We start from the raw sequence: 16,803 nt of genomic DNA on the forward strand, positions 1-16,803 counted from the left end.
GCCCTTGCTCATCCCCAACTTTCTTTGCACTGCATGTTAGCTGGAGAACTCCCACTCTTGCTGGTCCAGTGTTATCACTGCAAAAGAGAATGTTGATTAACTCATTCAGTGCAACCGGTTGAGAAGGCTGATCTGCAATGCAAAAGCATTTTATGCAGACTTGTTCTGCAAAACCCACAGGATCAGTCCAGATCCCCTTATCTCCCCTCAAAGTACCTGCAACTGTGCAACTGTAAATGATGCAAAATTTACTTTCATTAGCAAAGAAACCCAAAGCATAGCACAAATTTAAATGTAGAAAGGTCTTCTGAGTATTTGTGCTTTGTCTGCTGTGGGTCTCTCCAGGGCGATGTCTGCTCTCAGAAATCACTGGGGCAGAGCTGCCACACAGCATTTGCTGTCACACAGAACACTTAATATTTTGCAACCCCAGCAAAGCTGTGTTTACAATCTTCACGGCCAAAAGTATTTGCAAAGTCTGAATTCCTGATGGATGCCAGCTAAGCATTCAGAGTGATGGAAAATGCACAATAAAGACCATAAACATATGGAGTCTTCAATTCAGCATAAATACTGAAGATCAACCCGGGTGTGTCGTCAAGGTAGATTTGAGAGCCAGCAGCAGAACTTTTTCCTTGCATACATCATAAATTTTGATAGCTTTTTGCTTGCCTGGGACCTAGTACACTCTGACTGCATTACTTCTTTCTGCTTATTAGTTTTCTCATCTGTAAAATAACATTTTGAGGGATGGCATCTTCATAAAACATTTTCAAGTCCAGCAGTGCTGAGAAGTGCTGTATATTCAATTGATAAAGCAATGGAAAATCATCTGATCTTCAATATAATCTATAATAAGAAGAGACCTTTAAGCACTGAATTTGCTAAGAGTTACATACAGAGCTTTGCAGAATTTTCAATGAGATAAAGAACGCTACTTTGATGCAAAAAAATATATGTCTGGGTTTGTTTTTCTTTTTTCTGGCAGTGCCTGCAAGGGTAGGGCCAGATTCCCAGAGCCCTAAGTTTGTGAATATTGGTAGAAAGGTGAGGAAGAGGGCATAGTAAGAGTCATTTGCCAGAGCAAAATCTTAACTACAGGTCGCTGAGAATCAGAGCTTTGTCAGCAAAGCAGTACAAATGAATGCTTCATTTGTATGCTGAAAGGCACCTGCCAGCTCCCCAGGCTCAGCTGAGGTGGGAGAGATGTCTTCAGTGGTAAAAACTGGTTTCTTAGTGTTTTTTGGGGTTTTTTTCACAGAATCAGGAGTATCCTCCATCCTTAGTTCCTCTGATCCTATGAAACGATCTGTGTATGCGGGTAGAAGTATATATGAATTCCTCTATGTGCAATCATTCAGTTTAATGCAGTACCATCAGCCAAGTCATCCTTAGGCTAAAATACTTGTTTCTTGCTTACGTGGTCTGGATGGGGTAACTGATTTCACATACCCTTTCTGGGGCTGCTCAAAGTCAAACTGCAAAGCAGCTGCCAAAAATGTCTCTTCATGTAAAATTTACAACATGCATTTCTGAAGTGGTAGCTGATGTGCCTAGCCAATCTGATGAAAATGTCTGTGAAGCTAAAATTTTTGAAAAGAGAAAATCACAGGATCTGCAAACACATCTGCAGAACATTCTTTAGCAACTACTGCTCATTCTGAGTACAAACCTTGAGAATAAACACTAACTTCTATAAAAGGACAAACCTAAGTCATACCTCTAGACTACTCCTTATCACAAGGAACTTGATCTACACCTAAAAAATTTCCATTAGAGCCAGTGTTCAATTTTAAACAATTAGCATATCTTCTTTACAGAGGAAGACAGAGGAATACAATCTTCACATTTTAGCAAATGTATCTGCTGCAAATAAATAATTTTCTAATTATAACATTGACTACTTTATAGACCTTGTTCTCTTATTCTGGAATGAACAATTGCATCAATTAAAAAAACTCAAAAAAACAACTTTTTTTTTCCCATCACAGGGAAAGCCATGGCAAATTGGTTCATAAATATTCTCTGGTATTTTAGGCATGGCTATAAAAAGGGGACATTTTACTGACTGTTCAGTAAATAAAAAAAACAGTGCATTTAATGTCAGAGCATCCCTGAAAAAGAAGAGCTGAGGAGAGTCTCTTGTTGCAGTGAAGTCCTAAACCAGTCACAGGTCACACTCATAAACAGATCTACCACAGCAGCAGGAGAAGGAAAATATGATGGATGAGCTTGTGTCTGAGCAGAGTTTTCAGTGCTGTTACCAGGACCCTGCCTGGTGGGGAGGCTGAGCTGGCAGATGGGAACAGCAGCTCAGCACGCCTGGGACAGGGACAGGGCGGGCAGGCAGTGTGGGCACAGCTGCTCCTTGCCCAGGTGAGCGGCTCTGGCTGCTGAGACACAACTGTCCCCCTCCCCAACCCCTGCCTGAGCCAGGGCACCAGAGCACAGCTCTGAGCATCTGTGCTGTTCATGCTCCCAGCTGCTTTCTAGGATTCAGGGGAAGCATTCCCAGATGAAGGGATTAATTATGCCTTAGGCACAAATTACTACTTGTGACTGCCCTGCTACACCACCCTTGAGTTCTCAGGTAGGACAGCTCGCCTGAAAGTGCTTTCTGGATTTCACAAGGCTTTATATTTTAAATTCACACAATTGATTGATTTGGTGGATATTCTGCACAGACAGCAAATAAAATCTATGAGGCAAGGAGGCTCCTCCTCCCCATCTCCAACTCCACAGCCCAGGACTGGCGCATAGCTGCTCTTCCTGCTACACAGCAGAGTAGGAGACAAAATGAGCTACAAAAACAAAGCTACCCCAGCTGCATGAACTTCTTAGAAGAATGAAAATTAACAAACAGAAAGCAAACTGCAAGTGTTCTTAGGGCTAATTACTAATAAAAAATAATAATTACAACTATAAAGCATAATCCATAAAAACGCTCTTCTTTACAGAGCTAGGCAAAGTTTCCATGTAAAAATAAAACAATAATAAAAAACCCGGGGCTGCTCAAATTTGTTTGATAAAATAAGTTATGATGCATTACAACTTACACAAATAAAAGTTCAGAATAGTACCAAGACTATAAAACATGAGCATAACATATTGCTCTGGCAAGTGATAAAACCGCTCACAGTGACAGCTGTGATTTATGGAAGCAATTCAAATACACTTTGAAAGTATATTAGCTTCGCCTCTGCCCACAAAGGGCGCATATTAGCAGGGTAGGCCACGCCAGTGATAAATTACATACCAGCAAGAAGTGAAGGCAATTGGCAGCATCAGATGCCCGAAGGCCCTGAGTTACTGTGATAATGTGGTTTTCATGATAATACCTCACATGCAATGGCATCTGAGCACCAAAAGAAACACATCAAAGCTATATTTTCGTTGGCTCTTTGGAAGATAATGTTAAAGATGGTGAGAGAGTGGTTGGGACTTCCCAGCTAAAGTTGACATACAAAGCATTTACAAATTGGCTCTGGAACAAAGTTTGGCACAGAAGGTCACAGTTGGGATGCCACCTCTTAGTTGGAAGCTGGAAAATAACTGCCTCCTGCTTCCAGGTTGTAGACTTGTAGGAGCAAACCTCAGGCTGCAGACCAAGAGCACGCCTGCTGCATGGCTCCAGCACAGTGGGCAAAGTGACCCAAGGGCTGCTGTGGTCCAGCTCTGCTAACACCCAGGATGGGATGGGGACTTGGCCACATGGCAGTCACCACCTTCAACACCCCTTCTGCAAGGGAATCGGGTTGCTGGGCACACTTGTTCACTGATCACACCAGCTCAGTCTCACAGAATGAGCCCATGGTTCTTCCCACAGCTCAGAGCAGCACTGGAAAAGGAGCACAGAAAAAGCATGATGATAAAGTGTTAATCCACAGCAGGGTTTTACTAATGTAAAGCATTGAACAATTATTTTAAGACACTTTGGGCTACATTCTGCCCTCTGATGTACTAGCATAGATGAAGCCTGACTTCACAGTCAACCTGTACTTCAGGGGGTGTCCTCTGAAGAGAACACATCCCTGGACAGTGCTATGGAGAACTATGTGCCAGGCTTTTCTCACACTACTAGGGAAATTTTATTAAATTGTATCTGCCTCCAATTATTACAGTTGTCCCATTCTGATACACTACTAAGCACATCTTTGTGTCCTAAATTAATGACTAGGCCAAAGCAGTTGCATCTTGCTGCGGATCAAAAGAGGTTTATCAGCAGTTACACTGTAATGAGCTCATCTGCAAAAAAAAATAAAGCACATTTAACAAAGACTTTCTGTCTGGTGGGAATTTTTAACTTATTTAATCCCAAACACTCCCTTAGGAAGTGATAATGAATATTTATCCTATTTCTACGATACCCATTACTGTATAACCTGAGGACCTCAGGCATATGGCACACTCACAGAATGAGTCTGTGTAACCTTTTAGAGGAAGCTCACCATTTCTGGAGTTTATGCCAGTAAATGCCTGAGAATTGTGTTTCTGTATTTACAGGCTCCAGATGAAAAATGGCCCAGTGACACCATAACTGAAATGGTATAAAGCACCTATACACAGATTGATACTTTAAAAGTAAGTGAGCTAAACACTTTCCCTACAGATGGGGGCTTGGAGCAAATGCAAAAGTGATAAAACTGATTTTCTTAATTTCCCTAAAGCATATAGGAAAGAGCTCAGTACCTCTTTGAACCTGCCCCCTTTGTAGTTCTGATCTAATAGTTAGAAGAAATAACTTTTTTTTTCTTGAATTGAAATTTTGGGTAGTGCAGATACTACAGCACATTTCTGGCTATCATTTTCATTTATTTATGGCTCTGCAGCACCACGCTTCTGTAGAAACATTTGCAGGAATTGAACTGATTGTGTGTTAAGTCTTAGCCTTAATAGCTTTTTCATTGCTTGCTAATGGAAATATGGATTCAACATTATTTTAAACTTAATGCTGTGTAGAAGAATTAGTTTAGCACACTGTAATTATGATTTTTTTTCTACAGCACTTCATAGAAATACAAGGCAGAAATAGATTACTTCAAGCAAGGGAGAAGAATGAGGGCATTTTTGTTTCTTCAATAACAACAACTTTGATATCAAAAATGTAACCAGAAATTCACTCCTCCCCTTTCTTTTTCTTGTCTATACCTTTCCAATTCACATTTGTCACTTTAGATAAAGGAATGTTTGCAGCATTCCTCAAATTCTACATTACGAAAAGGCCAGAAATATTCTGCTAAACTTTACCTCTGAGTAACTCTCTGCTACCTCCCCCTGAAGGGGAGGGATTCTCCTCCTCAACTGCAAACTGGGCAGGAGGGAGCAGTTCATTGCCATAGCCCCTTGTCTTTATTTCAAAGACAAGAAATACCCTTCCCTGTCCCATCACCTGCTTGTGACTTCTTGTCCTGAAGCAAACAAACAACCCTCACAGCATTCCAGTAGTCACAGTAAAAGTGACCAGAAAATGTCTATTTATATTCCTCCCACATAATCTAACCCACAAAACATTCACTTTATCCCCTGTTCCCCAGAAGATTTCACTATTAAATAGGTTGCAAATCTACCTTCTTCCCAAACACCCATTTCTATGTTGCAGCCTTTGAAATGTCTTTCAGGATACTTTCCTGGAAGGGTAACTTCTCTGCGTGGGCACAGATGTTATTTTGTCTAAAGAGCCAAATTTACTGGAAACCTATTGCTCTGTCTCCAAGTCCTCTGACAGCTTCCCAGCCTCTCTGGCCACAGCAGCCAGCCTAGCTGCTGCAGCTGCAGTTCATTTTTCTTCCAAAGTGAGAACAGGAGTGGTGTCCTGGGCCTCTGAGAGCTCATTACAGAACAAACCCTAGCACCTTGTAACACAGTGGGATGGACTTAAGATTTCATGATTCTCTTTGCAAGAAAAGATTACACAGAAAGCACCATCAAAAGGAGGGGAGAGAAGGTGGTCTCTGAAACTTGCTGAGGTATATTGTCTCCACTACCCCCTTCTTTTTCACTAGGCATTCAATAATACTTAGCCACAGCTTTACTCGTGGGCTCAGCAATACAAGTAAGTTATCACAAAAACTGGAAATGCTCCATACATGTCAGGTTCCCTAGGTCTCCAAAGAAAATTGTAGCAGGATTCTCAGGCCTAAGACAGTGACCCTGGAAAGCTGTCTTAAAAGGCAAATATGGTATAAATGCTAAGAGTATTTTGCCACATGCTTTTACAGACTAGCAATTGTAAAGCATCTTTCTGCAGTGCAGGTCTTCAAATGGAAGGAAAATTCCCCCCTACATTATATTCAATTTTTCAGTTTCTGTTATTTCAATATTACAATCTTTTGTAACAAGAAGACAAAAGCTTCTTCATCTTGGAGTCAATATTATTTCTCAAGCAAGGGCAACTGGTGTCTCTTTGCTAAGGCTCCATTTTAACATCCAGCCAAAATACAATTACAATTCTAATTCAATAGATAATAATCTGCTTTTCAAAACCAAAGGTTGAAGAAGCCAGGATGAAAAATCTACATATATTTTAGTATGCAGCACCATTCTCTCCCAAGCCCTGCAAGCAAGCAAGAATTCTAATGGTGCAGGATGGTCTGTCCTACAGATGCACCTGTCCAAATGTCAGTTCACACTGGCAACCAAAGGTTAAGGCCCAAAGTAAAGAGAAATCTCTTAGTCCCCAAGATTCCCTTCATGCCAGCTCTGCTCTTCCACAGTGTGATCACAGCAGCTTCACTGCTGAAGGACACTTCAGCAGGGAACAGCATTATTCCTAAAGCTAGGGATGCATGAACCATAAGAAAAAGATTGATAAATAAATCTGCAGCAAACCACACATAGACAACTGTACAGAGACAAGCAGATCCCTGAAATAAAAATCAAGCACTGAAAACTGGGAGAAATTTGTCCTTGCTTGGCTATAGCTGCATTCCCTTTAGGGGTCATATTTCCAGCTTTCAAAAATGGGAATACAGGTTGATGCCCTTGCGTCTGTACAGCCTCAGAGAGCGTCAAGGGGCAGGGTTAAATATTCAGTAGTCAGAAAAAAGGCAGTGCAAAAGTAGTCCCTACAACCTTAATTCCTGTGACTGAGGGACATAGGAATGAGATGCAGTATTTAATTACCTAATAATCATATATACCACAACAGAATTTGCTCTACAAATTGCTGAAGAATTGGAATGAATCTGAAAAATTCCTCAGCAGAATTTCTAATCTTTAGAGTTCCTATGTTGCAAACCACAGAAGGACTTCAAAATGGTTTTCAGCATGACAGCTTATAAAGACTTTACCTCAGCCCTTACACAGGTCTAGACATTCAAGAGCACAGATGGATTGGTAAATATTGCTTAGCGATTTTCTCCAGATGGATCCTTTGTGAGCTGTGGGAAAAATCCTGTGAGAAGCAGGCTGAGTAGGCAAAGTGAATTTCAAAAGATCAAGCCTCGATGAAATCTGCATCTGCTTTTGCTGGGACTCTTCAAAAGGGCAGTCATCTTGTCAAATGTTAACCTCCTGCCCTGGGGAGAACTGGTGCTTAATGCCACAAGTTTTCTTTCCTCCTTGTTTAATCACCTGGGGGAGAACAGACGTTCCTAAGCACATTTTCCTCATACTCAGAAGGCACACATGTAGGGCTTTTGTGATTTATAAAAAGAGGTTCATCTTTGGAAAAAAACAGATGGATACAAAGCACACTGGGAAAAAAAATGGAAAAAAAAACTTCCACAAAAACTTGTCTTGAGGTCATCCCAAAGCATTGATATTGAAGGTGTTAAAAAATCAGCTGCTGGCCTATTGGGATCCAAGCAGAATTCGCTGTTCCTACAGAAGCAAATCGCTCAGGTCTGCCTAGGAAGACCCCAACATTCATGCAAAGGACAGTTCTTGGGCTCAATACAATTCTTCTCAAGGACACCAGCAGTTCGTAGGTTGTGTTTCTAGCTGGACAGATGCAATGAGTAGTAGAAATTACAGGCGTTCAGATAAATTAGGTTTTTAAAAGACAGATTCAGTATCTTAGTTCTGTCCTTCTTTAGACACCAGAAAGCAATAGAAAATGCTTGAATAGCCAATTTTGGAGCTCATATACTGAATCCTAAACAGTGCTTTTATTATGTTCATTGTGCACCAAGACTAAGGCAGTTTCTTAAGCAATTCATAGGCATTTTTTAAAAATTAATCCAAAGTTATCCCTAGTTTTAAAACCACTGGAAAGATATGACACATGACCTTTACCGAAGGAATTGAACAACAATTTTGAACATTATGGCTTTTGATCATTTACAGTACAACCCAACTGTGAAACTCCACACATGACCTCACCCAACTGTTACACTACTGGGATTCATTCCAGCAAGCTAGTTCTTCAGATTTTTGAAAAGGAGTCAACTCTTGCAAATTAAGCAGGCGGTCTTCTGAGGGTTTGCTGATTCCTGTAATGGACACTCAGTCTTTTCCCCCTTTTCCACATCCAGAAAGCCCCACCTTCCCTGCAAATATCTTTCTCTAATCACTAAAATCTATGGACCTTGCTCAAAACAAAGGCTACCTGAGAGTTCTTTGACTTTTAGATATTAAAATGCAAATCTCATTCCCAAATTGCTGAACAAAAATATAAATGACATATTCTTGCATCCACTAAAGCAAACTCAGAAATGAACCACCTGCACAGCAGATCCACCAATATCTGCCCCTGCTGAATCACCAGCATAGTGTGCACTGTAAAGTCCTACCTCTTAGCATAATAGATCTCCCACAACATAAAACAGATGTAAATCACCTGAAATCACATTTCTTGTTAACAAAACTTACTGAGATTTTAAAATTACTACAGTATAGTATAAAAATTGGGCTACCACTTGTTTCCTCTCCAAACCAAACATCTCAAGACCTAAAGCTTTTGAAAGCACTGTGACAAAGCTGCTCTGAAACAGATCATCAACGCAAGTTTTTGAAATGTATTTTTGTGCTTAGTGAGCTCAGCACAACTAGAGCTCACTAAGTAACTGGTGATGTACTTGCACACCACAACATAATGAAAAGAAGATGAAAGAAAAGGTGTGAGGCCATTTGAGAGGACATCAGAGAAAGACTTTGGTTTACCAGCCCATTTTTTGTGCCATTGCTCACCTTCTTGGCACACAGAAGCCACCAGAAGTATATTAAAAATTTAAGAAAACTACAAGAAATAAGAAATTCAGGATTTGTTTTCAAAGCCAACATTGCAATTATTCAGCAAAGCACCCTGCTGGGATTGCTTCACAGAAATACAACTGCTTTGCTAACTGGGGACTCAGGCAGTTCCCCCCTCATTCTCTCAGTTTCCATTTGATGGATGTCCTGAGTCTGTTTTCCTACAGGAGGAAACTCAGGAAAAGAGTCCTTGCTGATTAATTACGGCCTGCTTGGAACCAACATTTTACTAGTCATCTAGAAATAATTCTCTAAGACAAATTGTTTTTCCATGTGCCCACACCCGTTTCTCCAATAAATCACATCTTTCTAGATACACAGTGGGCCACATTATAGCAAAAATGGCAGTCTAATGCATTCCAAACACTACTGTGAACTTACGCAATGCATTAATCAGGACCAAGTAGATTGAGCAGACAGAAATTGAGCTAAATCTGCCCTCCTCCAGACTTCAAACTCGTCAGAAAATGGATTTGTTTAAAGACTAAAAAGACCACACATAGCCTAACTGACTAAAAATCTTAATAAAAACTTACTAGCTCTGCACTTCCACACTCTCCCTTATAATGGAACAAATACACACATCAAAGGGAGGAAAAAAGGTACAAACTTTAGTTCCGTAACTTCTGTCCCATAACTTCTTTAGTTCTGTAACTTTTGACGTATCATGCCAGCCTTTGTAGCCAGCCGGTTAGTCTCAAATTGAAGGGTGTATGGGCAACTGCACATTACATTCATTTAAACTTCATAAAAGAAAGAAATCTTCTTCAATTTAGTTTGTAAACACTCCGCAGCACACTATCAACACTTAGACAAAGTGGATAAAAGCAGATGAGTCTTTATTACTGTGAAGTTTCCACCATGGAAGTGTAAATATGGCTCACTGCACACATACGTTATCTCCTTGAATTCAGTGTGCAGACTCAACAACGTCCTGCAAACCCACTATCATGGCTAGCTGTGCTTCCTAGGAACAAATTTCTTGTTCCTTCTATTGCAAGGACAGATTTTGGAGAAACAGAGACGAGCAATTCAAAGAAAAGCAGAATAATGTTTACTTTATTATACTTAGGAATGTTTTCTTCCTGAACAGGAACTGACATAAAAAACTCATGGCATCCCATTTTTATGGAGCTAGCCTGGAGCTTGAACAGCACCTGCCTATTGCTCTAGCTGAGGCATGGCTCTGCAGCAAAAAAAATCAGCTCTTTTCACTCCTGCATTTTTTCTCACATCCTTTACCTCTCCTTATCAGAACATCCTGCGCACTGCTCCATGATATGAACTGATGACCCATATCATACATGCTCCATTGATCCTTTCACTGACCACTTTCCACTGAGCTGGCTGAAAAGTCCCAAGGTGAAGTGAGGTTAACAACATGGCTTTGGGATCTGCAAGGCATGCATGGGAGCTGTAAGGAATGGCACTGTGGCACTGAGGGGAAAGGCTGAAGTCCTGTGAAGCCAAGTGGGCGGGAGAGAGAAGCTCAGATGACGCAGCTCTCAGTTGTATCCTTAGTTTCCTCAGCAGCACATCACAGTGGAACAGAAACTTTTTATGATGGATACACTGAAAATTTTGTGGAAGGCAGTACTGATGATACGGTGTCCTAAGTGAAGAGCAGGAAATTATTTGACCAATGTTAATGGACCTGTGCACCTTGGACATCATTTGCTACCTCTGTAAAACAAGTCCTCTCATCAGAGGCTCTTTGTGAGTTATAGCTGAGAGAGCCTAAAAGCATTTGCCTATGTCAACACTGCAATACAAATAATCTAGTGATAGTTTGGTTATAAAATCCACTTTGTAAAACCCAGCCCCAATCTTTAATGCACAAATCACAATCAAATTTATACTTTTCTGGAACAAAGAACATCAGGAAACCTAATTCAAATTTCTAATTCCTGCATTAGATGATAATTCTATTTCACCAAATTACTTTTGCCTTGAGATGTAGCTGCATTTATAATTATTTATTACCCAGCTCAAGGTTAAGTGAAGGAACAGCTTCACTGAGATCCTGTATAAGCCCTTATTTTTCACAATGTGCTACTGAAGATTAATTGCTTTCTATTTCTTCAATAGAGAGAGAATTAAAATTGCCGTTTGATACAAACTATTAATCCAGCAATCATTTTGAAGTAGCACATTGCTTCTTATAATTTAATACATTTCCCCTCTTTTTCTTATTCTATAAAGTAGCACTTGGCAACCTTAAAAATTCAATTTGTGGAGGTTACTCTCTAGGACCTGTAAAAATCCAGTCTTTTGCACTCCTGCAGACTTGGTACCTGATGAAAGGTAGCTCTCAACAAAGAGAAAGCTGGAAATGCAGCATTGTTGAGCAGATGCTATTGAAGATGTTCTATTTTACCAGCATGCTGCTTGGAAGCCCTGAGGACAGTGCTGAAGCACATAACAAATTGTTTTGATAACAGTGAGTGACAAAAAGAGCAAGGATACATATATATATATAGCCTAAATGTTTGCTTGCTCAGAAATGGCTCATTTTGGAGTTTTTTTTTCATTTTTTTTTCCTTAAGCAATGCCACAGGGCTAAGGTCTTTCAGAAAGAGATTATTTGCAATAAGAAGAAGACTGCTGCTATTTACAGGTGATGTCCACTACTCACTTCTCATGATGGCTGTGGGTTTTCATCATATAACCAAATACAAGGAACACCAAGACAATGAAGACAATGAGAAATTCAAACAGTTGCAAATCCACAAATTATTCCAAACAGTAACATTTAGGAAAACACATTTAGGGATCCTACACACACAGTCCCAAAAATGTGCTTACTGTTTTCAGCATTCAGTGGGAGCTTTGGGTGTCCAACTTTTTACAAGTGTGAATGAATAAACAGCTGCCACAGTAAAATATTTTTCTGTCTTTTTCTGAGTTACCTAAGCTAAGGAACTTTGCTAGAGGTGAACAATAGCCCTGAACTGGATGGCCACCATAGTTCCTGCCCTAACATTATTTTAGCCCTGGATGTAACCTCTCTACTTGGTCCCAGGAATGAAAAAGAAAATTTCTTCATATATATACACAGTTCTCAGCAAAGATGTGTCTTTAGACTAGCTGTAGATCCTTGGTATGACTGTGGCACAAAAATCATTATTGCACAGGTTGGCTTATTTTCCTTTTCTTGTCCTTAAGCATTTACATGACAGTAGTCAAAAGACTATTTGTAATCAAAAGACCATATTTGTAACCAACACACCAGGAACCATGGGAACTGCATTGAAAATGAAAGTTAAATTAAATATGTAAAAATTCAGAATGAAAATCCATGTTGAAGTACTTCTAATCTCATCTCGTTCCAGACAAACTGGGGTAAAAGCTTATCTAACTTCCCATTAATCGCTGCACTAGGGATTCAGACTTCTGCATAACATAACATAGGCACTGCATAACATGAAACTTCAGTTCAGCATATTCAGTAGTGGGCTTGTTTGTCACTCCATCCTGAAAATAATATTCCTGATCAGGATAGAGTCATGTCTGGCCACCAACACATAAACAGAAGCAGGAACAGCAGCTCTCTTTGTCATTTCTGGAGTGAATTAACATAAAATTACTTGCATTTATAGCTAAGTCTTTAAATTGGCAACGAAGGCCAAGTAAAGAAACACCTCTTTCCATTCTCCATCTACATCCTATCAGGCATTAAAGAACCCTCACCAGCATCTGCAGCAAGAAAACCTGTGTTTATCCTTATCATTCATAATGATAAATGCCAGAGATACCCACTGGAAGTGAAATCTCAGCAGGGACTATGTATCACTAGTAATAACAGAAATAATCAAGCTGTTGTTAGAACCAGGCACTCAGACAGAAAATTCAATTTTTTTTTTATTTTCTGTTCAATATCAGTGACAGCTACCAGCCATCACGCATTACAATTAGCTCATGCTGCAGGAATGCTTTCTGCTCTGGCGCATAATGAGTGAGCTGCAACACAGAGCAGGACCTGGGGAAGAGGTGAAGAACTATTTGGAGAGGTATCACATATCCTTGCCAGTTGCTAAGGAAACCAGCTGCTTTCTTTGGGAAGACTCAAGGGCTGCCTCCTTCACACACCCATACTATCAGCATTATTTCACTTGCAAACAAAGAACTTTAAAAGACTGTTCACTTGCTATATAAATTCACACATTCTATATAACTTTATTTGTTGGTGAGTCAAAATAAAAACAACCTTACAGTTGCACAGGGATGCTGCTCTTGTGGGTAGTTTAGGCAAACAGTAAGAGTCTGTGACAAAGGCTGAATAAAATTCAGGTAAAGACACTGGGATTTTTAAACATATCAGGGCTGGACAGCAGAACACTGCTTCAGTTATTGTGACATCGTTCTTGAGCTCCTCTGCCCTAACACTGAACACATGCTGTGGGCCCTTCCTCCAGCATACTCACACTCCTCTACTGCATCCCAATCTAAAAGAGTGTCCTGTTCTATTGAGCTTTGCAACTGCAAAGTGTGCTTCGCTTCTTAAATCCTCAGTCAATAGCAACTGTGAGGCAAAAACTGCCCCCCAACTCCTCCTTCCTGCAGTGCACATCTCTGGTGTACCTGCAAAACATTTTTTCCATTATTAGCTGACACCCAAAAGCCCTCCACTTCTCCGTCCGGCTGCATGCTTTCATCTGCAGAATAGTTACAGAAAACTGAGCCCCAAAACCTAAAGACCTACTGTGAGCAGTGTGCCTGAAGCAGAGCTGGAGATGGCCTCTGCCCCTCCAAAGAGGACTTCTAGCATTTCTGCCCTGCTAGTTCTACCAATGGTAGGATAGTATCAGAAAAGAAAAAAGAAAAAAAAAAAAGAAAAAAAAATCTGCATTTGCTCTCAAGGACTACAATATAAACCTCTCAATTATTCAGTGCTGGAAAATTCCATTGCAAGAAGTGGGAGCGCTGCACATTGATCCAACATAGAATTACGAATAGAGATGATGTATGACTCTTTTTGGCAAAGAAAAGACAGAAATACAAAGATTCTTTGTAGACATTGTTGAATACCTTAGAGTGTTACCCACATTTTAGTGTGGCCACTACAATTTCTACAGAGGCTATTTGGAAGTTCTATCTACTGTACAACACTGTTAAAAATATTTTCTTTCTCTGTTGTTCCTGTACATTAACTGAGACTAACACATTCTCTAAAACAGAATTAAAATTTAAAAAATTTGTATTTTACTGTGAAAATCTAGAGACACTGTCAGAAATGGCTTAAATTTTAGTATTAGAGAAGTTGAATAAAACTTGTGAAGCCTTGAAAGAAAACCTGAAATAAGTGGCTGTATTAAGACTATTCCGGCTGCTGAACCTACCAGCGCTCTCTTCCCTCAATATTTGTTCTCTCCTGGTGTGGATGCTGAATAATTAAACAAGTCATTTGAGGAAGAACAAACCTTCTTGACAAAAGTGATTTCAACTTTTAATTTTCAGAGTCAGGTATGGTGTAGGAAGTGTGATAGTATTAATTCTTCTATTAATTCAAATTATAGATATTCTGTAAAGCTGAATGCTGGTTCAGTACTGGTGCAGCACTATCGCATAATGTCAGGACAAAAGGATTTAGTGTTTTTAAGACTAGAAACTGAAAAACATTTAAGCCCCAGTCCTGACTTCTTCAGGAAGCTTCTCAAAAAATCTTGAATTAAACATTCAGTCACAGAATCCTCTTCTGGCAGTAGGAGAAATGAAATCCAGAGCACAAAGCTTCAGGTAGCTTTGGCTGAGACATCCTGTCTAAATGGAAGCGTGCTTGTAGGTAAAGCTCTAAGTTTCTGGGCAATTTAACCATAACATACTTGAACAGAAACTAATATGGTGTGGATCACTTCAAGATCACAATTTTGAACTTCCAACTGACATTGTTGCAAACTCCTTCTTGATCTGGTCCTACTATTTCACAAAATACTTTTAAATTTCAAAGCCTTCCATCCACATAGTGAGCATAGGACTACACTTAAGTGTCTAGAAGAGTAGGGCTCTGTCCTTCCAATTTCTGTCAAGCCTCTGTAAAAATGAGACGCACCCCCCTTGCAACGCTTTTTAGGAGCAGCAGCATCTGCTGAAAAAAATAGCATTCGACACAAATGGACACCTTCCACAGAAATCTGTTTCAATAGCGCAGTAAGCAATTACTGTTAGAGAAATAGTTTCTTCAGATAATTAGACACTTAAAAATTGAAGTTGTTTATGTTTATATAAGCAGAGAAATTATAGACAGAATTATGCAAACAAATCCATCATGGACTATGAGCTCCTGTCAGGTTGCTAATGAAGGTAGAAAGCAGCAATCTTTCTTTATAAGGTTCTCTAATGACCATGATAACAAACCAATTTTTTTTTAGTGCTGCACATCTCCCTTCCCCCATTTTTTTTTTCAGTAAGTACCAGTTTATAGTGACAAATGCTTTCAGAAGACAAAGAGGATGAAAGAGACTTGAAATTAATACTCTTCAATTATGCTGACACTGAAATGATTAAATTAAGCAAAAATTCAGTATTTCATTGTCTATTTGACTCTGATTTCTGCCGAAATAAATTTATGAACTCTGTTAGGTACATTTTGTCTTCACTTAAAATTTGTTTCAGAGATGCATTAAAGAGACAATTACCTCTTCTGCCTTACTGGAAGCTGCAAATGCCTACAACACTGTACTCCATCAGGAACCTTTCCTTCAAGACAAACGCTGTGTACAGAAGATCCATGAATACTGATTAAGAAAGGATTGTACATCCATACAGTGTTCAGATACATACTTTCCTTACATAAGGACTTCCTTTGCCTACTGTACACAAACAAATATATCGCTTTTAGGAAAAAATAGAGAGATTTCCTGTGCTCTCTGAGTCTTCTCATGATACCTGGGCACTGAAACAGGTTAGAATGGCAATATTTGTTGATTTTTCAATGTATGAGAAATCCTAAAATCATTACATTAATTGCCAGAATTACAGAACAACAAATTATGTCAAATAGCATCTTATTTTGTCTGGAAATATTATAGTATAAACTTTTGGCAGGAAAACTTACTATCAAGCTACTATAGATCTTAGCTATAATCTCCTCAAAAGATTATTTCATTGCTGATGCAAAACACACTCCACAGACTTTTACCTTACAACTAGGTGATAAATCAAGCTAACAGGCTTTTAGAACTAGGCCCAAGCAAGAAGATAAATATTATTTTATCCATAAAATTTCTGTTGCACTCTAACATTATCTGGAATATGAGGCAAACATACAACAATGAACCAGAAAAGGAAAAAAAATCTTGTAATTTGTTGCAGCTTGTTCATTTGTGAACAGCAATAAAAAGAGTTGCACATCCCGAGATAATACTCATATATTTATCCAGCTCATATTTATGAAGCACTTCAGAGAAGAAAGATCCTCAAAGTGCACAGCATTTGCTAAAATGGAAGAAAATAGAGACAAAGATATAAAATAGCACATTGCTGATTTCTTCTGTCGTGAGAAAATAGAAACAATTACTGATTACTCATCAATACATCTCTATTTTTCTACTCAGACAGTAACAAGGATCAGTCTATCAAAACAGAGATAATTACTGAAGAATGAAATACTGA

The 16,803-nt window shown here is 39.3% G+C and overlaps 1 protein-coding gene across 22 annotated transcripts in view; it reads right to left on the reverse strand.

The window, feature by feature from the left end:
* Positions 1 to 16,803, reverse strand: part of ARPP21 (cAMP regulated phosphoprotein 21) — a 197,137-nt gene that overhangs the window by 16,598 nt on the left and 163,736 nt on the right. The window contains exon 21 of one of the 22 annotated variants that reach the window (XM_085051505.1): positions 16,541 to 16,626. The exons of the other annotated variants lie outside the window; for them this stretch is intronic. Within the exon in view, the coding sequence (XP_084907631.1) occupies positions 16,556 to 16,626 (71 nt within the window). The 3' untranslated portion in view covers positions 16,541 to 16,555. Of the gene's footprint in view, positions 1 to 16,540; positions 16,627 to 16,803 lie in introns of those variants that run through there. 22 annotated transcript variants of the gene reach the window in all.

Source organism: Lichenostomus cassidix, chromosome 2 (assembly GCF_008360975.1).
Source record: "Lichenostomus cassidix isolate B80296 chromosome 2, HeHo_3.0, whole genome shotgun sequence".
NCBI lineage: Eukaryota > Metazoa > Chordata > Aves > Passeriformes > Meliphagidae > Lichenostomus > Lichenostomus cassidix.